We start from the raw sequence: 22977 nt of genomic DNA on the forward strand, positions 1-22977 counted from the left end.
TGGTTTTTTCATCAAGAATGCTTGAAAGTCCTCTATCTCATTGAGTATCCATATTTCCCCTAAAGGATTATACTCAATTTTGCTGGGTAGGTGATTCTTGGTTGTAAGCCATCTCCTTTGTTCTCTGAAACATCATATGCCAAGACCTATGATCCTTTAATGTAGAAGCTACTAAATATTGTCTTATCTTGATTGTGGCTCTACCATACTTGAATTATTTCTCTCAGACTCCTTACAATATTTTCTCCTTGAACCAGTAACTCTGGATTTTGGTTATGATATTCCTGGGAGTTTTCAGTTTGGATTCTCTTATAGGAGGTGATTAGCGGATTCTCTCAATTTCCATTTTACCTTCTGGTTCCAGAATATCAAAAGAGTTTTGTTTGATAACTTTTTGAAAGATGATGTCTAGGCTCTATTTTTTTATCATGTCTTTCAGGTAATACAATAATTTTAAAATTGTTTCTCCTTGATCTATTTTCCATGTTAGTTGTTCTTCTAATGCGATATTTCACATTGTCTTCCAGTTTTTCATTCTTGTGGTTTTGTTTTGTTGTTTCTTGGTTTGTCATAAAGTCATTAACTTCCATTTGCTCCATGCTAACTTTTAAGGAATTATTTTCTTCAGTGAGATTTTGGACTTCCTTTCCCATTTGGCCAGTCCTGTTTGTTAAGGCATTCTTCTCCTCATTTACTTATTAGACCTCTTTTAACAATTGACCTAGTTTGTTTTTCAAGGTTTTATTTTCTTTGGTAACTTTTGTGTCTCCTTTACCAACCTGTAGACTTTTTTTTCATGATTTTTTTTCATCGTTTTCATTCCTCATTCCAATTTTTTCTATAATTCTCTTACTTGATTTTCAAAATCCCTTTTGAGCTTTTCTATGACCTGATACCAATGTACATTTTTTCTTGGAGGCTTTGGATGTAGGAGATTTGACTTAATTGTCTTTTTCTTAGTGTGTGTTTTGATCTTGCTTGTCACCATAGTAACTTTCAATAGTTAGAGTCTTTCTTCTGTTGTTTTCTTAATTTCTTCAGCTTATTAATTGACTTTTAAGTCTTTGTTAAAATAGGGCTTTGCTTCTAGGGTGGAGGTTTTGCCTCTGAGTTTCAGGGGGGTTCAGAGATGCTTCTAGGGACCTGTTTGTTTTCAGTTCTTCCAAGGTGCTATGATCTAAGGAGAGATGTGTTTACTTCTCTCCTGAACTGTGCTCTGGTCTGTGAGTCACCACAAGCATTCTTTTCTGCCCTGAAACTTTGAGGAGGGTCCTTCCTCCACTTGTGGTTGCAAACTCTGCTATGCTAGTGTTTTGCCTCACCCTGAAATTACCACCCAGAAATGTGACCTGTATCAGTGTATGGGCAAAGTAACAGAGTCCTGCCTCAGTGCTAGCAAAGAGACCCCTGTGATCTCTTGCTGACTTGTTGTTTGATTCCCTTACTGTCTGTGGGCTGAGAGCTATGAAAGAAGCCACTGCCACTGCTGTTGCTGCTGTTGCTATTATTCATTCAGTCATTCTCAGAGTCTGATCCTGATTTGCTGGGGCCAGGGATTGTGTTAGACTGTGCTTCACTCTCACCCAGGTAGGACAGACCTTTCCTGCTGCCCATCTAAGTGGTCTTTGGTGTCTATACACTGAGAGGTCTGAAAAACTCCCACTGCAGGGAGGGATTTAGTCACCCTGAGGCCTGCTCCTGGTTTGCTGGGGGTGGGTCTGAGCTGGCAAGACCTCAGTTGAACTGAGATTTTTCAGCCTAGTGCAACAGATCTTTCCTGCCGACTTTCCATGTTGTCTTTGACTGGAAATTTGTTTCTCTTCATCTTTTTGCGTGCTCTGCTGCTCTAGAATTTATTTAGAGTCATTTAAAAACATATTTAGAAGGGTTTGGGGAAGAGCTCAGGTGAGTCCCTGCCTGTACTCGGCCATCTTGTCTCTGCCTCTTTGAATTTTGGGTAATTTATATTTCCCACTGAGGAGGAGGGGAATGAAGAGGTGTTGCAACTTAAAGGATAAAGGATATGATTTGGAATTCCTGCAGAAGTTTGGACGAGTTGTCATTTATCTTTTCTAAGGTCAAATAGTAGGTGACCAAGACCAAAGTCCTCTGACTCAAAATCTAGCTCCTTTTCTGCCATGTTACACTTGAAAGAAGTGCTTGGATCCCTGCAATCAAGAAAGGAGCTCTGGGAAAAGAGCCTTAAAAACATTCAAGAAAAATATGGATTAATGTCTCATAGGGTCAAGAGGGATGGCAGAAAGGAGGCATTGAGATTGTCGGTTGTTGACATCATCATTGATAACCAGAAAACTATCATCCCCAGAAGAGAAAGGTAACACAGGAGAAATTGACATGGGAATTGAATGTTCCTGATCATAATTTTTACTAGGATTGAAGCATGGATAGAGGGCTTTTTTCTGAAAACTGCAGTTAGTGAATGTATAGATGTGTGATCTTAAAGTCACATTGAAGAAGGAGATTTCCTTAGCCTCATAGTTCAGGAAAACTCCTATTCTATGGGCCTGTACTAAGAGAGTGAGGGCCTTTCTGGTGGGGTCAAATGTACAATACTCATAATCATTCAGCATCCCCAAAACCCAGTAACCTTTGTCAGTGTTGAATGGAATTTTCCTCTCCTTCCTGTCCACATCTTCCCTACATACCCCTAGGCACCAATTCCTCATAACCCCAACCTCCACCTCCCAATAATGTCTATCTGATGAAAATCTTTGTGAGGCCAACACGCATGGAAACTCAAATCTTTTCTCAGTTTCAAGCACTGGAAGATTTTGGTCTTCATAGGTCACTGACTTCTGATCTTCAGATACACGGAGTTTAGAATGAGCAGTATCTGGATCCAGAGTCACTTCCACTGGAAGGAGAAAGAAAGAAAATTGGCAGGGAAGGAATGAGAATAATAGAACAAGAAAGAAGAAAAGGAAACAAAGAGTGAAAATGAGAGACACAGAGAGACAGAGAAGAAGCGATGAGAAGGGAATAGGAGGGAATAAAGCAAGATATGCAAAGGAAAGAGAAAGGATGAAAAGAAAACAGTGGTTGGAAGTGAATGTTATGGGAATAGGAATCTGAAGATCTTCCCTGCCCCTTGGTCCTTTGCTAGACTAAAGTGACTCTGAGAACCTTCCCAGATTTGAAAATATACTCCGCCCCCTAATAGGCTGAATGTGGTCACATGGAGCACGTAGCAGGAGGCTTGTTTTTCAGGAATGCCCACATCTTGTTACTTTGTGATTGGGCAGTGGGTCAAGAGGATTGTTATATTCCCTGAGCCAGAAGAAGGCTATATATACCCTGATGTGAGGTTTTGCTTTGGGGCTCACTTTGGGAAGATCTGTGTCTCATCTGGCCAGATGGGACTCTGGGCAGCCATTGAAACCCCCGGCTTTGAAAACCCAGATGTTGATACTTCCCTCTCTGGTTAACTAACTAGGTGTAGATGTAATGGTCAGACAGCTAGAAGCCCTGTCTGCTGATCTGTTTCTCTGTCTGCTTGTAATTTCTGTTTGTATTCTCTGAAGTTCAGGGTGTTGGCTTTTTCCCCTGAACTAGGTAAATGATATATGCTTGATTAAAGTAAGATTGTTAACCCATTTTGAGTTGCTTTCCTTTAGAAAAGAAGATTTAAGAACCTGTGCTAGCAGCCACCCTGTGTATACCAGGGTGCTTGCTGCTACAGTGAGGAAGATAGAAAAGAGAGAACAAGTAATATTGATCCCAAATGAGTTCATTTTCTCCCACAAGTGTGATTTCTCCTACCTTAACCTTGTTTTTATTGCATATTTGAACACATCCAAATTTTCTCTTTAGCTCTTATTGACTGCCTTTCCCTTCCCTAAAATGAAGTTAAGTAATATTGGACAATTAAAAACTTGAGTACTCATCTACAAGTAATTTCTATATGAAAATAGTGTGGAAAGTAGGAAAGAAAAGAGAGACCACAAACAACCTCCTGAGTGAAGAGAGAACTGATTCAAACAAGGAACCATGTAACTCAGGGGTTTTTTAACCTTTGGCTGTCTGGTGAATCCTATGGATCCATTCTCAGATCATTTTTTAAATGCATGAAATAAAAATACATAGTAATACAATAGAAATCAATTTATGATGAAATAGTTATCAATGAATTTTTGATTAGAGAATTAATTACTTCATCTGAAGACTGATCATATCTTTTGATCATTTATCAATTGAGAAATGGCTCATATTTTTATAAATTTGAATCATTCTCTATATGTTTGAGAAATGAAGGTTTTATCAGAAAAAAAAAAAACTTACTTCAGTTTCCCCCCCACGGGCACTATTGCTAATTATATTTCACTCCATACTATCTCTCCCCCTCCTCATTTATTCTACTCTCTCTCCTTTCATCCTATCTTTCCCCATATGTATTTTGCTTCTTACTATGCCCTCCCCCAATCTGACCTCCCTTCAGTTACCTGAATATTCAGTGGCTTTGATCCATTCTGAAAACAGAGAGCTCAATGTTATTTCTGGAACTAGGGGCAAGGAAGGGCAAGTAAGGAAATGGAAGTAGAAACTAGAGGGGTAATTAATTTTCTTACCTGCCTCTTTGGTTTTTTTCTTTGAGTCTAAAAACAAAGAATCAGAAGTGAGATAAGATTAAGAAATAGAACCTGCCCAAAAGGAAATTTGGTATAAAATAATAAAATAAAACTTACCCAGCATTTTCTTAAGTTTCTCTAAAAATAAAGAGAAATAAAAAAACTTGGGTAGATCAAGAGTTGAAGAAAGGGAAATGTTTTAAGGAGACCAAATCCAGTGTCAAGAAGTAAAACTATTTCTGAGCATCAGTATTTCCCAGAAGTCATTTCCCCAGGGGTGGTTGAAACCCAAAGAGAAAAACAAAATTAATAAAAGAAGTGCATTATAGTCATGAAGTCAAAAAGAATTTTGCAGTGCCTTCCCCTCTTCATTCCCTTTACCTCGATTATTGTTGAGAAAAATGAGAAAACCAATGGGAGCCAAGTTGAGAAACATCACCACAAAAAACCCATAGCTCCAAGGGGAAGTCTGGAAGAACTGATCTGTAAGACAACCACATAAAACCTCAGACTAAATCAAAGCCAATCTTAGCATTTTGTTCTGAGAATATTATTGGTAATAAGGATAGTGAAGATATTGATGGTAACAATAAAAATTCTGCTACGCTTGTGAATTATTTCAAGTAAAGCATTCAGAGATGTCATGGTTTGTGCAGGGTGGGGAACATGCAGCCTCAAGGGCACATGTGGTTTTCTAAGTCCTTGAGTGTGGCCTCTTGACTGAGTCCAAGTTTTACAGAACAAATCCTTTTATTAAGATGATTTGTTCTATGAAGTCTAGATTCGGTCAAAGGGCTGCCCTTGAGGACCTGTAGGGCCACATGTGCCTGCAGGTTACCCACCCCATAATGGAAAGAGGATTCAAAGCATGAAAGGAGCATGTAACTTTTGGGATTTAGAGGCTATTAAGACTGATCCCTTTAAAGGATATTAATGTACAGTTTCATAATAAAAAAAATCAAAATTATCAGCAGGTATGTGAAAAGATTTCTAAATCAGCAATAATTAGAGAAAAGCAAACTAAAACAACTCTGAGATATCACCTTACACCTATCAGATCAGCTAAAATGACAGAAAAGGAAAATGACAAATGCTAGAGGGGATGTGGAAGAATTGAGGTACTAATGCACTATTGGTGATGTTATGAATTGGTTGAATTATTCTGAAGAACAATTTGAAAATAAGTATAAAGGAGAGGCAGAGCCAAAATGGCTTAAATAAAGATAGGGACTCACCTGAGCTCTACCCCAAACCCTTCCAAATACCTTTAAATAATGATTCAAAACAAATTCTAGAGTTGTAGAGCCCACAAAAAGAGAGAGTGAAATAATTTGGCAGCCCAAGACAACTAAAAAGCTTGACAGGAAGGGATCTTTTGCACCAGGGTGAGATAGGAATGCAGTTCAGTGCAGGCCATGATAGGGCAGACCTGGCACCAGAAAACCAAAAGTAGGTCTCATGGCAACTGAATCAGCAGTGGCAGTTTCCAGAAATCTCAGCCCACAGACTCCAAAGACAACTTAGCAGATCTGTAAGAAAGGTCTGTCACACCTGGGTGAGAGTACAGCACAGTCCAGCACAGGCTGTGCAAGCACAGATTCAGAACAAGCAAACCAGGAACAGGACTTATGAGTCACTGGATCAGCAGCAACAGCAGGAGCTGCTTCTGGAACTCTAAGCCCACGGATGGTAAGGGGGTTGAACAACTGAGCAGAAGGAGATTACATTGGTCTCTTTGCTAGCACTGTGTCAGGATTCTGTTGCTTTACCAATACACCAATCCAGGTTGCAGTCCTGGGTGGCAGTGCCAGGTGAAAGGGAGCACTAACACACTAGAACTTGAGGCAATAGTGGAACAAGGTTGCAATGGACCAGGGAACCCTGGTCACAGTTCAAGGGCAACAAAGAATGCTTCTTTTCACTCACAGACCAGAGCACAGGCCAGGAGGGTAGTAAATATACCTCTCCTTGGATCAGACCACCTTGGAAAAACTGAAAGCTTACAGGTCGCTAGAAGTTACCTCTGCAAATACCTGCAAAAAATGCCCGAAGCTTGGGACAGTGTGCCCTCCAGCCTGGAAACCGAGCCTTATTTTAAGAAAAACGTTAAGTCAAGGAATAGGCTGGGGAAATGAGCAAACAACAACAAAAATTCTGACCTTAGAAAGTTACTATGGTGACAAAGAAGATCAAAACACACACTTAAAAGAAAATAACAAAGTCAAAGCTCCTACATTCAAAGCCTCCAAGAAGAATATGACTTGGGGTCAGCAAGATCTCAAAAAGGATTTTGGAAGTCAAGTAAGAGAGGTAGAGGAAAATTTGGGAAGAGAAATGGGAGTGATCCAAGACAGTCATGAAAAAAATCATTAGCTTTGTAAAGGACCCCCACCCCCCAACACATACACACACACACACACCTACATGGGAAGATGATATTTGTAATGCCAAAGAATTTTCTCATTATTAGGGCAGTTAAAAGGAGTATATATAGACAGAGGGCAATGGTTTGAGTTTAATATGAAGGGATGATATATAAAAAATAAAGTTATGGGGTGAGAGAGGAATGTAATAGGAGAAAGAGAAAGGGGAAAGTAGAATGGGGTAAATTATCTCACATAAAAGAGTCAAGAAAAACCTTTTACAATGCAGTGGCAGAGGGTGAGGGAAGGGGGAATGAATGAACCTTATTCTCATCAGAATTGGTCAAAGATGGAATGACATACACATTCAACTGGTTATAGAAATACATCTTACTCTACAGCAAAGTAGGAGGGGAAGGGAACAAGAGGCACATAGGGTGATAGGAGGGAAGGCAGATTGGAGAAGAGCATAATCAGAAGGAAAATACACTTGGTGAGAGAGAGGATGAAAGGAGAAAGAGAATAGAATAAACGGGGGGTGGGGAATGTTGGGCATAATGGAGTGAGACAGAAGATCCCTGAGATTAAAATTGGAAGTGAATTTTATTGCCGCTGGATTGCCAGGGTCACATACCCAAATCAGACAGTAAATTGGCATGAACTGTATGCTAGCTTTTAAAGAGAGTACAATAGTCAGGTTACATAAGCTGAAACTACAATCAGTGATTGGTCAGTGTATATTTGAATTTTCCGGAGAGTTTTTCTAGGTTGAGGTACAGGGTTGGAGGTACAGAATGGATGGAGATGGGGAACACCTGGTAGGGGGCAGGAAAGAATGGAGCAGGGATTTTACCCTAGGCTGAACCCCCACCCACGGATCTATTAGGAGAGGGAAGGGTAAAAGTTATGCTAAAATGCCTGCTTACAGATCAATGGAAGGGAAGGGAGGGATAAAACTTATTTCTTACAGATCAATTAAGGGAATGGAAGGTGGGGTTGTGCTCAACAGGGAACAGGATTCAAATTTATAAAAATAAAAGCCAGTCCTCAATTGATAAATGATCAAAAGAGATGATCAAATTTCAGTTGAAGTAATCAAAGCTATCTATACCCATATTAAAAAAATACTCTGACTCAGTATTGATTGGAGAAATCCAAATTAAAATAATTCTGAGGTACTACCTCATGCCTGTTTGAGTGGTTATTAGGAGAGAAAAGGTAAATGACAAATATTGAAGAGTATGTGGGAAAGATGAGACATTGATTCTCTGTTGGTAGATAGGTGAAGTGATTCAATAATTCTGTAGAGCAATCAATCTGAAACTATGTCCAAAGGGCTAAAAACGAAACAAAACATGCATACCCTTTGAGGTCTGTATCCCCAAAAAGATAAAAAACAAAAAGGAGAAGCATCTATATGTATGAAAAATATTTATAGCAGCTCTTTTCTGGGGACAGAGAATTAGAAATTAAGGGGATTGCCATTAGTTGGAAAATGGCTGTACAAATTGTGGTATGTGATTATGATGGAACATTATTGTACTATAAGAAATGATGAGCAGGATGCTCTAAGAAAAACCTGGAAAAATCTGCATCCGCTGATGCCAAGTGAAATGTACTGTATACAAAGTAACAACAATATTTTAAGATGATCATCCATTAATGACTTAGCTATTCTCAGCAATATAATGATCCAAGACAACTCTGGAGGATTTATGATGAAAAATGCTATCCATCCCCAGAGAAAGAACTGATGATGCCTGAATACAAATTAAACCATATTTTAAAAAAATTCTTTATTTTTCTTTTGTGTGTGTGTGTTTTCTTTCAAAGCATGACTATTACAGATATATTTTGCATGACTACACATGTTTAACCTCTACAGAACATCTTCCTTCTCAAAGGGGTTGGGGGAAGGCATGGGAAGGGAAGAAAGAGAATTTGGAATTCAAAATTTTAAAAACATATGTTAAAATTGTTTTCACATGTAATTGGGGTAAAACAAAATACTAAATAATATGGTTTAAAAAAGGAACTGAAAAACTCACATATTTATGTATTATATTATGTCCTTACAATTTCATATTATTTCTGTTTAAATCTTCCTCCTCTCATGATGTTATGATAATATATGTCCTTAAAGGGGAGAAATTTTAAGGATAAAAATTTCTCTAAGTCTTATTATTAATTGAGTGATAAACCTTATTTTGAGAAATTTAAATATATTCTATTTATTTACCTTTGAAAACTGAAATACATGTGATTAGCTTCCAAAAAAATTTTCAATGGGCAAAGAATATATTTAAATAATTCTTGATAACTGCAACTGTTTCGGTGGTCTTAGAAAGTGAACTATTGTACCAGCAAAAGCAACGACAGATAATCAAGCAAAGCTGATGGTACTAAATGATATCTTTTAAATTTGATCCTGGAAGGAATAAGAAACAAGACTGAAAAAGGTGGAGTAAAATATTGAACCTCCTCCAGAAGGTCCATTTGAATATTCTCAGATGAATTTCATCCAAATGCCTGAATACATGGGCTTTGCATATGTTTTATCTATAAATTCTCTAGTAGAATTGAAGTTTTCACATTCAAAATTGTATTACTTGTTATGTAGAGTCTTTTATATCATGGTTAGTTTGCTGGTTTGTTATTTTTTTTCTGTTTTAAGACTTTACAGAAATACTAAGTGACAGAAGGACTATTTTACATGTTGGGTCATGAAAATTTTGTTTGCTCTTTTAAAAAGATTTTCTAACCCATGTCCATATCCTCTACAGCATTTTGGCAAAGTAGAAAGAAAAAATGGTCTGTGAATGTTGGAACTCTTGAAACTTTCAGATGAGTTACAAGGCATTCTGATCTAATATTCTTCCTCTAGTCTTGATGTATATGCTTAACCTGAGATTTTCACCCCATGAAACAATGAATGGAATGCCAATTTTATTAGGCTTTGTCAGGTCTTACTAAATTATCCTGTTTTACTTACTATACTGTCATTTGAAGTTTTGAGCAGTGATTCCCAGGGAATCACTGCTTGGGGCAGTGAAAGACTTGGAATATAGCAAATCTACTAAGAAAAAAAAATCTACAAATCTGCTCCAGAAATAAGGAAGAAAAGTATATCCCAATGTCAGCAAAGCAGAGCAAATAGACAATTTGTTGTTAATGGTCTAGGAGAGCCACATTTGCTTCAGATTTGCAAGAAAATAGAAACAGACATTTTCAGGAGGTGGGCAGTTAAACCCAAGACAATGAAACAGGATATATGCTGTTTAAATGGATGTTAATATGCCTGATTATACAATTATGTTTATAGTCTGTTGTCTTTTCTAATGCCCTGAACCTTTTAGAAGTGACCCTAAAAGCCAGATTTAAGAACAAAGTATAAATCTAAGTCATTTTTATCCTAGTACCTTGTACAAAATATTGCTAAGAATGCCCCATAGGGAGAGGATTCTGGTAAGATGGTGGAGTAAGTCAGAAAATCCCAAGCTCTCAAGATTTCCCCCCACAAAAGAGTTAAAATAGCACCTTAGGGCAAACAAAGTGTGGGTGGTGATAAATATGAACAGGGGCACAACTGGGATCTTCCTGGGAGAATTTGAGTAGATAAGGAAAAGAAAAATCCCAGGAGGAGGTTTGGTCCTTGTGAAGAGTAAATACCTCCAAGCTAGGTTGTGTTTTAACAGCAAGTGGCAAGTTAGTCAGTTTGAGAGTTTGCCTCAGCCCCAGCCACCCAAACTTTTACACTCAGGATAATGAAGGAAGTTAGATTTCAGAGCCTGGGAAGATTTAGGGAACCTATGCTAACAAAGAACCCTAGACCCAGCTGTGCTGAGAAAAGGGTCGGGGGTGGGGGGTGTTGAGAAGGAACCAGCACACACCTAGTGAGTGAAGAATCAGTAGGATAGAAAGCTGTAGGAACTTACAGGAAGTTGGAAGTTTGAATTTGGTTCCAGGCTAGAGGGAAAAACTGAAGATCTAGGGCAAGAGGCACCATTTCCCATTCCCCAGGGCAAGAGGTGATTACAAAAATTATGTTATTACCACAAAAAAATGTACAGGCAAAGGAGAACGAATCCAACCATAGAAAGCTATTGTGGGGATAGAGATGAATAGAATTCATCTTCAGAAGAGGCTATTAAAGTAAAGAAACCCCCAATGAGTAATGTTAAATGGTTACCTGCCCAAACAGAATTTATAGAAGATCTTTAAAAAGACTTTAAAAATCAAATGATAGAGATGGAAGAGAAACTAAGAAAGAAAATAAGAATAATACAAGAAAGACAAGAAGGATATGAAAGAAAAATCAACCAATTAGAAAAGGAGATCCAGAATCTTAAGGAAGAAAATGTCACCTTGAAAACTAAAACTGAGCAAAGTGAAGCCAGTGAAATTTTAGGAGATCAAGAAATAATTAAACAGTGGCAAGTAGGTGGCACAGTGAACAGAGCACTGGCCCTGGAGTCAGGAGGACCTGAGTTCAAATTCGACCTCACATACTTAACACTTACTAGTTGTGTGACCTTGGGCAAGGCACTTGACCCCAATTTCCCTGCCTTCCCCTCTCCAAAAAGAAAAAAAAAAGAAATAATTAAATAAAATATGAATAATGAAAAAATAGAAGAGAAAGTAAAACTTAAGAAAAGCAATAGTTTTGGATACTAGATCAAGAAGAGAAAATACAAAAATAATTGGACTAACAGAAAGTTACAATAAAAAAAGAATCGTGATACAATAATATTAGAAATAATTAAAGAAAAGCATCTAGAAGCATTAGAACAAGGAGAAAAGTAGAAATAGAGAAAAATCATCGATTACCACTTAAAAGAGAGCCTATGAGGAAGACTCATAGGGATACCATAGTCAAATACCCAAATCCCCAGCTCAAGGATAAAATGTTAAAAGCATCAAGATTAAAACAATTTAAATATGATAGTGGCACAATTAGAATTACAGAAGACCTAGCAGCAAAGACAGTAAAGGACCACAGGTCTTGGAACACAAAATATTGTAGTGTAAAAGAACTAGTGCTCTGTCCTAAAATATATTTGTCCCTGCAAAGTTAAGTATTATCCTGAATGAAAAAAAAAAGTGGAAATTTGATAAACTCTCATACTTTCAAAACTTAAAAAAAAATCTTGAACTTCATCGAAAATTCAACCTACAAAAACCAAAAGAAATATAAGGCACATACAAAAGACTAATCATAAGGGATTCATAAAGATAGACTGTATACTTTATCAGGATCTTCTGGGGGCTTGTGGGAAGCGAAAAAGGGAACAAAGTAAAACATTGCACAGCAGAGAACAAAAAAAAAACTCACAAGGAAGCAAAGAAAAGGTGGACAATTCTCAACACAAGTGTCATTTATCACAAAGGCTTTCTTGAAATGAAAATTTATTGTTACATATTTTGAATCCTCTCTTATGTTCTGTTTGTACATGACATGCTTTTATTTTCTTTCTAACTTTGTATTTGAGTTCCAATAGTTAAGTTTGTGATATGATTTTGTTTCTTTTCTCTATTCTGTATCTGTGTACTAGTGTTTGAGTCTAAAATAAAATTTTGGAAAAAAAAGAATGCCCTACAGAAAAATTCTACTCTTGAGACAAAGATCCACATCTGTAAGTATGCAAATTTTTGCCAAATATTTACTACTGATAAAAACAATAGATTTAAAAGGACAAAGGCTACATTTTTATAATGACTTTTCCTTCTTGCCAAATGGTTTGAACTTGCTTTTTTCTTCTCTCTTTAATTTATTTCAGTATAAAGAATTTACATCTACTACTTGGTCTTTAAGAGGCTATTTTGGATTTTGCATGATTTGTTAACTACGTTGTACTAAGTTCTCATTTTGCTTTGCTGTGAACTGCCTTAATATAATATCAGTAATGTCTAATGTAATATAATAAAAGGGTAATGTAATAAGGGTAATAATAATTACTGTTAAGGAATCTGTTTGAAGACAAAATGAAGCAAAGCACCTTAAAAACTTAATGAATATAGTCATTGAGCAATCCATATTAATATTTCTGAAGAAGTATCAAAGAGAGGAATTATGGGAAAAATAAGAACTACAATTATTTTGCAGTAGCTTGATGGACTAATCAATCTTTCAGGCATATGGTAAACTAATAATAGAAAGTCCCCAACCCCTACTGAAGAAGAAATAAAGTGTAACAAACTACGCAAGGACACAGTATAGAATTGATTTTTGGGATAAAAGATTTTTCAATTTTGCCTAAAAGGAATTCTTTTACAATTGAAAAATGCATTTGGCTACTATGCCCTTATTTCCAGCCTTCAACCATAGGGGATGTTTTCTTACAAAGAATCCTACAAGTTCTTTTCCAAATACTTCCACTTTCTTCCTTGACTGATCCCTCTCTTTCTCCCTCTCTCTCTTGTGAAATGTTTTACTTATATGGCCTAAGTTGCTACACAATGCTGCTAATTAGATGTGTACTCTGTGAGTGTGTGAAAGGTTATGAAAAAAACAAATCTTTACTCTAGGAAATTGAAGTCACTATCAGCAAAAACCATATTCCTTAACATGATATTTTTTTTTGCTTTGCTTTCAATTGACCTCCTACGTTTGACACCTAGTTATTAGACCTCTACTGACCTGTATACTTTTGTCAAGAGGCCCCACTTCCCTTAGTTCAGATAATTTCCCAATAGATCAATTGGGAAAACAATTTTAATTATGCTAATAAAATGCGTACAATGTTCATATTCCTTGATCTAGAGATCTCACTACTAGGCATATAGCTCAAGGAAGTAAAAAGTAAGAAATAAAGGTCCCCTAAGAACCAAAACATTTATGGCTGATCTTTTGTTATAGCAAGTAACGGAAAATGATATTAACTTCCCCTTGAAGAATTTTAATCTATTTGATCCTATTTTTTTTGCCTTTAAATTGCTTTAGACATCTTCCTAAATCAGTGAAAGTATGTGGTTGATTGTTACTTAACCATTATCCCTCCTTATTTAAAGAAAATGATAAGAATTTCCATAATCCAATCAATCATAGATCTTAGTGTATGAAATAACTTTGAAAGTCATTTGACAAAGTGAAGTGAAGATAGTCAGGATGTCCATCCTAACTGATTGAGGGATCACTCTCTCTCTGGGTCCTGTATAAAAGTGTCCATAGCTAGAATCAAAGAATTCCAGAAGTAGAACAAGTGTGACTTTCCAGCAATGTTTCTGAGTAGAAACTGCCAGAGATGAAAAGAAGGCTCTCTCATGACTTCAGCTTTGGCCAGTTTTCCTTCTTTCTCTCCCCATTTTGGTTAGAAAAGGACTACAGGAGCTTTGAAAAGTCTAAAGGATTCTTTATCCTCTTTCCATCATTATTTTGGGACAGAATTGTATAGAGGCAGCATTAAATACTTTTGGAAGGATGTTTTAAATGACTTGTCTTGTTTTGGGCTACCTTAATTAATGCATCTTTCTAGAAGCTCTTTAGGATGATTTACTAAATTGTTGTTCAACTTATAATCTTGAAGGAAAGCACATTGGTGGACCCTCAAGTAATAGCACAGAGTATAACTTCCAAAGCCTAGAACTTGAGGGGAAGATAAGCCTTGCCCTAGGACATAAAACTCACCTGTGAAAGTGAGAGTTGTGACAAGGATACTCAGTTTCTATGGGTTACATTGAAAATACATGTCAGACTATGCTCATCTTCTCTCTCTTCTATCATAAATTCAAATAGTTGTCACCTTTTTTTCTACAATTTCCTTATTCTCATCCCAGCCACCAACTGTATGCTAATTAAAGTATTGATTCCTTTCATTGGTCATAAAATGAATTGCTTCACAGCATTTACTTTACTGCCTAGATAAACAAAAAAAAAATCTTGGTACTTACTTTCTTTAAATAATTTATGACCATACATTTTGAACATATTCCCCCTCAGCCTCTATTTTTCAAAGGGACACAAATTCATAAATTCTACCAAGTCATTCAAGCACTTATCCCTTTTATTTCCTTCCTCTTGACTCTACTCACCTGCTACCTGCACTCTGGATTCCTTCTCCTGTTTGAGGACAAGGTTCAGGACAGAACATGAGATATTCTTATTTGAATGTTCATTTATAATAAGGCTGGTTTCTATGAAATAGAAGCCATTATCATCTTGGACTACTGTGTAATTTGGTGACAAACGTTGTCCTGGATCTCGTCTCCATTGTACATTTGGCTGAGGCAACCACCCAGATGATTGACACACCAGCAAGATGCCTCCATCTCTGTATTCCTCAAGAGAAATAAGAGGGGTTGACCCCAGAGCTGCAAAGAACATGAAATAAAGTTAAACCAAAAAGCATATCTCAAAGATATACATAAACGGAGCTTATCTAGCCCAAGGTTAGTTTGTGGATTTGTTTCTGTATATCTTTAACAAAGAGTGTGAAAACATGGCAACATGGCCCATTCAGTAGTATGTTCTAGCTAACTGAGCTGAGATATAGATAGTGAAGGTATCCCATCTTTGAAAACTTAACTTACCTACTACCTGTAGTTCCCAAGTGTACTGTTGGGAGAAAGTTTGGGAGATAAACCAGCATCCATATATTGCCTTGTCTGAAGGGGTTATGTTTTTTAATTTTAAGGAAACTGTCCCTTCAGTGATAGCATCTTGCACAAACTGGGTTCTTCCTCGATACTCATCCATTTGCTTCTCAACTTCTTCTTTCCCATCCTTGTATAGAAGCAACACAGAAGAGAATTGGTTCCTGAAGAACCTCACCTCCATGTCCTCCAAACTCCTCTTGGGTAAGACATGACAGGAAAAAATGACATCTTCTCCCACCAATTTCTGAATATGTTCATCAGGGCCAATTACTTGAAACTGACCTGTAGGGATTATGAGAAAAGGTCTGTTAACCATGCACATCTGCTAATACAATGCACAGAGCTGGATTTAGGTACAGAATGGAAGGTTCCATATTGCCCCTTCTTGATCTTCAACTACTTCACCCAGGACAGAAATCTCTCCCTTTTCCAATGACACCAGACAAGGGTCATGCAGTTAGAATGATATGCTTATAATATAAAAAAGAAAGATATTCATATTGAAATGGGCTTTAGATGTCATCTAGTACCACCTTCTATCATATGCCAGAATTTCCTGTGCAACATTCCTTAAAGATCATTCAGATCCTATTTACTCATTATAAGTGATTTGAGACCTCACTAGGTAAAAAGGAACCCATCCATTCTAAAATAGCCCTAATTAAAAAGTTATTTTGCTGAATTAAAATTGAACTCCCTGGAACTTGTACCCATTGGTACTGTTTTTGCCTTTTATAGTTTTTCAGATTAATTATATTTTCCTCTTTCTCATAGAAGCCCTTCAAATATTTTGAAAATATAGATTGATCAGAAGTCATGAAAGTGTTTTGGCCCAGATCAATGGAGAGAAAACTCATATTGATACAATCTCAGATACATTAAAGTGTAGAAGTATCTTGAGCTTGTGGACTTCTATTTACCATCCTGATTCTTCTACCATTCATCTTTAGAAAGGATAAGACTGATGCTTAGATAGATTAGGAAATTAATGGAAATGAGGGAGAGATTATAAAATCAATTAAATCATTTTTCTTGCTCTCATTCTTTGCACCAAGAAGGATGTAGTAAAATATCAGTAAGGAGTAGCATAATAATATAAGTAAGGAGTAGAATTTACTTTACCTAACAAGTTCAATGTTCTTATTTAACCTAAGTTCAAAAGTTCATCTAACTTAGCACAATGAGTTTAAATTCAATGGGTCCATATTAGTTATCTCCCAGCATTTTGAAAGAACAGGAGGATATGATTATGAGACTGTGGAATCTGAACCAACATGAAAAATAGGCATATATTTTCCACATGCCTCCCCTCCCCCAACCAATGTAAAAGTGTAGTCTGCAAACTATAGACTTCTGAGCTCTCCAAAAACCAGCCTAGGTAAGTTTGGATAGGCTCATAATTAAATTGCCCTATGTCTCTCAGGAATTAAAGGAGTTTTACACACACCCAATGCACAAGAATTAAACTTAGCTTACCTATGTGAATGTAGAATAGAAGGTTCTCTTAGAGACAAAGAGGTCTCCAAACCAAGAATATCAAAGATCCTAAAAGTATGCACACATTCTAATCTGTCTTATATTCATTGGTAATGGTAAGGAACTGGATCTAAATTGTTATTGTTTTTTTTTTTCTCCAGCATTGAACATGGTTTATTATACAGGCAATAAATAAATATTTGGAAGGAAGGAAGGAAGGAAGGAAGGAAGGAAGGAAGGAAGGAAGGAGAGTAAGAAGGAAGTAGTATATTTTAGTGGAGTCTCACTGATTTCAACCAAGGAAGTGACTATTCTCATAGAAATTTCAAACACTGTGCCAGAGGCGGGAGACATTTTTGGTGAAGAAGATACATTTTCATGCTTGCTTTGTTTCTCCAGGAATGAGGATGCATAGAATTGGTCATATTATAATAATAGCAAGTTGAATTTAGCTGGCTAGGATTAAGATGTGAGATCTAAACATAAGAATCTGATTTAAATGGCTTTTAGTGCACTTTAATGAGCAAGTGTGGCATCTAACCAGCCAAACTATTATGTTTATCACATAATCGTTGTTCAGTACTTCCCCAGTTCACTTGAGCAGCATAGACATGAAGGTAAAAAGTAGGGTAAGGGTGGAAGAAAAGGACTAGGAGACTTACCTGATCCCAGTCCTATGAGACTAAGAACAGAGATGAAGAGGAGGTGATACTCAAATATATGGAAAACTTGACTGGGCCATCGGAAAGGTGAGACATCCAACATACTTATGGATCTGCTTATCAGAACCTGCAACAAAGTGCAAATAGATAACTTAGTAGAGCATCTAGTGGGAAGCACTAAAATCCAAGTCTGAAGTATGAACATAATCCCCTGACTCATGGTTAGGATGACTGGAGTCCCATAATTGCTGAGATATGGTGCCCTTGGGAATTTACGGAGGTAAAAAATATATTTCTTGATCCTGACTACCTCAAATCCCTAAGAGCAACAAGTGAAGGAGAATTTTCTCCTTTATAGGAAAGAGTGGAGCAAATACCCAATAGCAGAACAGAAACATATGATTCCTGAAGCCATAACAAAAAAAAAAATAGAGCAAAAAGGGGAGAGAAAATAAGTCAAAGACTAGTGACTACTCTGGAACCCCTTCCAGATTTCCTTCAGTCTTATGGCTTGTTTGTTCACCTCCATGCTTCACTGTTAGAAGATTTTTCCTGTGACTGTAATGTAAAACTCCTTTGTTTGGGTGGGTGGAAATACAGCTGAACTAGAAGTTAGGAGGCTTGTACAGTCTCAGATAAATTACTTCACCTCTCTGACCATCTGTTTTGTCATCTGTCATATATGGGCTAGGTAACTCATAAGATCTTTTCTAGATTTCAAAATAAAAATATTTTGAAATTATTTGAAAATATTTTGAAAAATATTTTGAAATCAAAAAGATTTCAAAATAAAAATATTCAAAATAAAAAACCAAAAAGAAACATTTAGGTACCACATCTCACCAGTCTGATTGGCTAAGATGACAAAACAGGAAAATGACAAATGCTGGAGAGGATGTAGACAAATCGGAACACTAATGCATTGCTGGTGGAGTTGTAAACTTATCCAACCATTCTGGAGAGCAATCTGGGATTATGCCCAAAGGGCTATAAATAATTTCATATCATTGGACCTAGCAATACCACTTCTAGGGTTGTATTCCAAAGAGATCATTGAAGTGGGAAAAAGACCCATATGTACAAAAATATTTATAGCAGCTCTTTTTGTGGTAGCAAAGAATTGGAAATTAAGGGGGTACCCATCAATTGGGGAATGGCTGAGTGGTATATGCATGTTATGGAATATTATTTTGCTATAAGAAATGAGTAGCAGATGGACTTCATATTTACCTGGAGAGGCTTATAAGAACAGATGCTGAGTGAGAAGAGTACAGCCAGGAGGAATTTGTACACAATTACAGACAGAACATATGTGTGATGGCCAACTTTGATAAACTGGACTCTTCTCAGCAATCCAGAGTCATAAGTCGACCCCAAAAGTCTCATGATGGAGAGAGATGTTTACATTTAGAGAAAGAACTGAGTTTGAACCCAGATTGAAGCAAACTACCAGCTCTTTTTCTTTTTTTTCTAAAGCAATTGGGATTAAGTAACTTGTTCAAGGTTACACGGCCTGTTATTTTATGTGGGTGCCAAGAACCTGAAGCCGGAACCAATCCCGGGTCTCCCGACACCAAGGCCAGTACTCTTACACACTGCCCCACTTGGCCGCCCCTCTTTTTATTTTTCTTGTTTGGTTTTGTGTCCTTTTTCCCATTCTTCATTCCATCAGATAAGATCCTTCTTTACAACCTGACTAATGCCTAATGTGAAAGTATTTGCAGAGACTATACTTGATAGTATGATGCCATGTGGGGGAGACAGGGGGAAGAGAGAAAATTTGAAACTTAAGGAATTGTGGTAATGAATCTTGTAAACTAAAAGAAAACAAATTAAAAAAGACCCAAAAAAACCATTTCCATGTACATACCACAATATGAAAAGAGGATTAAACATAAAACCCTGAATTTCTATATCACACAATGTGATTTAAAAAAAAAATAAAGCATATAATAAACATATTGTTTTCTAAGTCACCCTGCTTTTTCTGTGCTTCCTTCTAAGTTTTCTTTTGTTCTCTGTTGTATTTTCTTCATTTTTCTCCTTCCCTCCCCAACTCCTCCCAGAGAAGGCTACTATTGCACACACACACACACACACACATGCATGATGTATATATGTGTAGTAAACATAAATACATGTGTGTCATAAAGATGATCAGTGTAGGGGTAGTCAAGATGGCAGAGTAGAAGCAGGTCCTGCAAGGCTCTGGATTGCACCTTCCCCAATTCATGTAAAAGGGGACTCTGAACAAACTTTGGAGCTACAGAACCCACAAAATGACACAGAGAAGCTAACCTCCCACTGAGGACAGCCCAGCAGGCCGGCAGCAAGCGGCCAGTACAGCGCTCTGGGAGCTGAGCCCAGGCCTGAATGAGATGGAGGTTTTAGCCCCAGGCCAGGCCTGACCAGCCGCTGTTGGAGGGACTCCTGATCACCAGCATCTGTGGCCATTTCCATAAATATCAACACATAGATGCTGAGGACAAAAAGAGAGGTCAGTGCACTGTGGACTCTGGGACCCAGTAGTTGGGAATGCATCAGCTTTTGCCCCAAGGGCGAGAAGCCTTTAGGGACCCCATGTGGCAGGTTCAGCTCCTGGCCTACAGAGTGTAGGGGAACCAAGCCACCAGTCTGAGGGGTAATTGCTCTTGCTTTAACGTGCTTGCATCTGGATTGCAGTCTAGGGTGGAGGTACTGGGATGTGTGACCAGCTTGCAAGAGCATGTGGAGGCTTTAGCAAGGGCACCCAACTAATACCTCTGGCAGCTGAGAAAACCCCAGAGTTTGGGACGAAGCTCTCCTATCTGGAAGCAGAGTCCTACTGTGGCAAAAAGCCCAAAAGTCAAGTAATTGACTGGCAACATGACCAGGCAAAGGAAACAAAGCAAACAGAAGAACCCAACATTAGACTACTATTTTGGGGACAAAAAGGATCAAAGCATGGAACAGGAGGAAGACAGTGAAAGCAGAACTCCTTTACCAAAAGCTTCAAAGGAAAATATGAGCTGGTTACGGGCCATAGAGGACCGTAAGAAGCAGATACGAGAAGTGGAGGAAAAATTGGGAAGAGAAATGAGAACGGTGCCAGAAAATTATGAAACGAGAGTCAACAGCCTGACTGAGGAAAATCTACTTGAAAAGTAGACTAACTCAAATGGCAAAAGAGGCTCAAAAAGCCAATGAGGAGAAGAATGCCTTAAAAAGCCAAATTTTCCCGATGGAAAAAGAATCTCAAAAGCTCACTGAGGAGAAGCATTCCTTCAGAATTATATTGGAGCAAATGGAAGCTAATGACTTTATGAGAAATCAAGATGCTGTCCAACAGATCCAAACAAATGAAAGAATAGAAGGCAACGTGAAATATCTCATTGGAAAAACCACTGACTTGGAAAATAGATCCAGGAGAGATAATTTAAAATTATGGGACTACCTGAAAGGCATGATCAAAGAAAGAACCTAGAAATCATCCTCCAAGAAGTCCTCAAGGAAAACTGACCTGATGTTTTAGAACCACAGGGCAAAATAGAGGTTGAAAGAATCTACCTATCGCCTCCTGAAAAAGATCCTAAAAAGAAAACTCCTAGGAATATTATAACCAGGTTCTGGAATTACCAGATCAAGGAGAGAATATTACAAGCAGCCAGGAAGAAAAAATATTTCAATATTGTGGAAACACAATCAGGATAACTCAGGATCTGACAGCTTCTACTCTGAGGGATTGAAGGGCTTATCATGTGATATTTCTGAGGTCAAAGGAGCTGGGATTAAAAACAAGAATCACCTACCCAGAAACACTGAGTATCATGTTTCAGGGGAAAATATGGTCATTCAGTGGACTAGAGGACTTTCAAGCATTCTTGATGAACCAAACAGAGTTGAATAGAAAAATTGATATTCAGATATAATAAGCAAGAGAATCATGAGAAGGTAAACAGGGCAAAGAAATCATAAGGAACTTATCAAAGCTGAACTATTAACATTCCTACATGGAAAAACAATAATTTTAACTGATGAAACTTTTCTCAGTATGAAAATAGTTGAAGGGAGTATATATAGATGGAGGTATATGGGCATATGAACACATATGTGAATGTGTGTATATATGTTTACAAGTATACATAGATAGAGGGCATAGGACCAATTCAATAGGAAGGGATGATACTGAAAATGTGAAATTAGGAGGTGAGAGAGGAATATAATGAGAGGGGATGGGGAGAGACAGAATGGGGTAAGCTATCTCATATAGAAGAGGCAAGAGATAATGATTACAATGGAGGGGAAAAAATAGGGAGGCAAAAGGGAATGGGTCAATCTTATTCTCATTGAATTTGGCTTGGGGAGGGAATGAAATACACACTAAATAGGGTATCTCACCCCCCAGGAGAGTAGGGGGGAAGGGATGAGAGGGGGAATGATGGAAGGGAAGGAAGGCTTGGGGGGGGGTAAGTTGGAAGTACCCACATTTGAAAAGGCATGGGATCAAAGTAGAGAATAGAACAAGTGGGAGGTGGGATAGGAGGGAGAGAAATATAGTCAGTCTTTTACAATATATCTACTATGTTGATGTTTTGTACTAGCTATACATGTACAACCTATACTGAACTGCTTATCTTCCCAGTAAGGGTGGGGTGACAAGGGAGGAAGGGAATGAATCTGGAACTCAAAGTTTTAAAATCAAATGTTTAATATATATATATATATATATATATATATATATATATATATATATACTATTATCAATACTATTTTACATGTAATTGGGAAATAAAATATACAGGCACTGAGACATAGAGTTCCACCATGCCCTACTGGAAAAGTCGAAAAGGGTATGGGAGAAAATATGGGAGAGAGCAGATTGGAGGTGGGGATATCCTGTGGGACTGCTTTTTGGGGGCAGTGGGTAGCAGAAAAATGGAGAGAAAATTTGCAACTCAAAATCTGGCAGAAATGAATGATGTAAATCATAAGTTAATAAAGCATTTGAAAAATGAAAAAAAATAAAATGATGATTAGGCATAAATTAGCTAGGCAAGCCCTGGAAACAAATACACACATACTAGCTATATAATAATAGTTAAGTCATTTAAACTCAGGGAAGCATTTTGGTGGCAACTGTGTAAAAATATTACAAACACATGTCAAAAAAGATTGGCATTTGTTTTCATGCCAGAAGTTCCCAAAGACAATTGAATGACAGATCCAGAAGACTCCTCTCTCCCTCTGCCACAGACTTACAAATGCCTCCTCCAGGATATGTAATTCCATCTTACCAATCTGTTCACATTCCCGACTCTT

General features: G+C 37.5%; 1 protein-coding gene across 1 annotated transcript; it reads right to left on the minus strand.

The window, feature by feature from the left end:
- Positions 1–2228: 2228 nt before the first annotated feature.
- Positions 2229–17782, minus strand: LOC138172887 (butyrophilin-like protein 3). The gene is made up of 8 exons (XM_069102734.1): positions 17680–17782; positions 15476–15823; positions 14978–15256; positions 4968–5069; positions 4704–4724; positions 4587–4613; positions 4461–4487; positions 2229–2875 (listed from the first exon to the last, which is right to left on the minus strand). Exons 1-8 carry the CDS (start codon positions 17780–17782, stop codon positions 2229–2231), a joined length of 1554 nt encoding a protein of 517 aa, XP_068958835.1.
- Between the last annotated feature and the right edge of the window lie 5195 nt (positions 17783–22977).

The sequence above is a fragment of the Petaurus breviceps genome, unplaced genomic scaffold (genome assembly GCF_028583685.1).
Source record: "Petaurus breviceps papuanus isolate PSGF00001 unplaced genomic scaffold, PetGlider_PUasm1.0 551, whole genome shotgun sequence".
In the NCBI taxonomy this organism is placed as follows: domain Eukaryota; kingdom Metazoa; phylum Chordata; class Mammalia; order Diprotodontia; family Petauridae; genus Petaurus; species Petaurus breviceps.

Coding starts and splice junctions, on each gene's coding strand:
- LOC138172887 (XM_069102734.1), bottom strand. CDS start 17,782: ATGTTGGATGTCTCACCTTTCCGATGGCCCAGTCAAGTTTTCCATATA. Junction 4,725..4,967: donor TTTTCTCAACAATAATCGAG/GTAAAGGGAATG, acceptor CTTTATTTTTAG/AGAAACTTAAGAAAATGCTG. Junction 4,488..4,586: donor GAAAAAAACCAAAGAGGCAG/GTAAGAAAATTA, acceptor CTCTGTTTTCAG/AATGGATCAAAGCCACTGAA.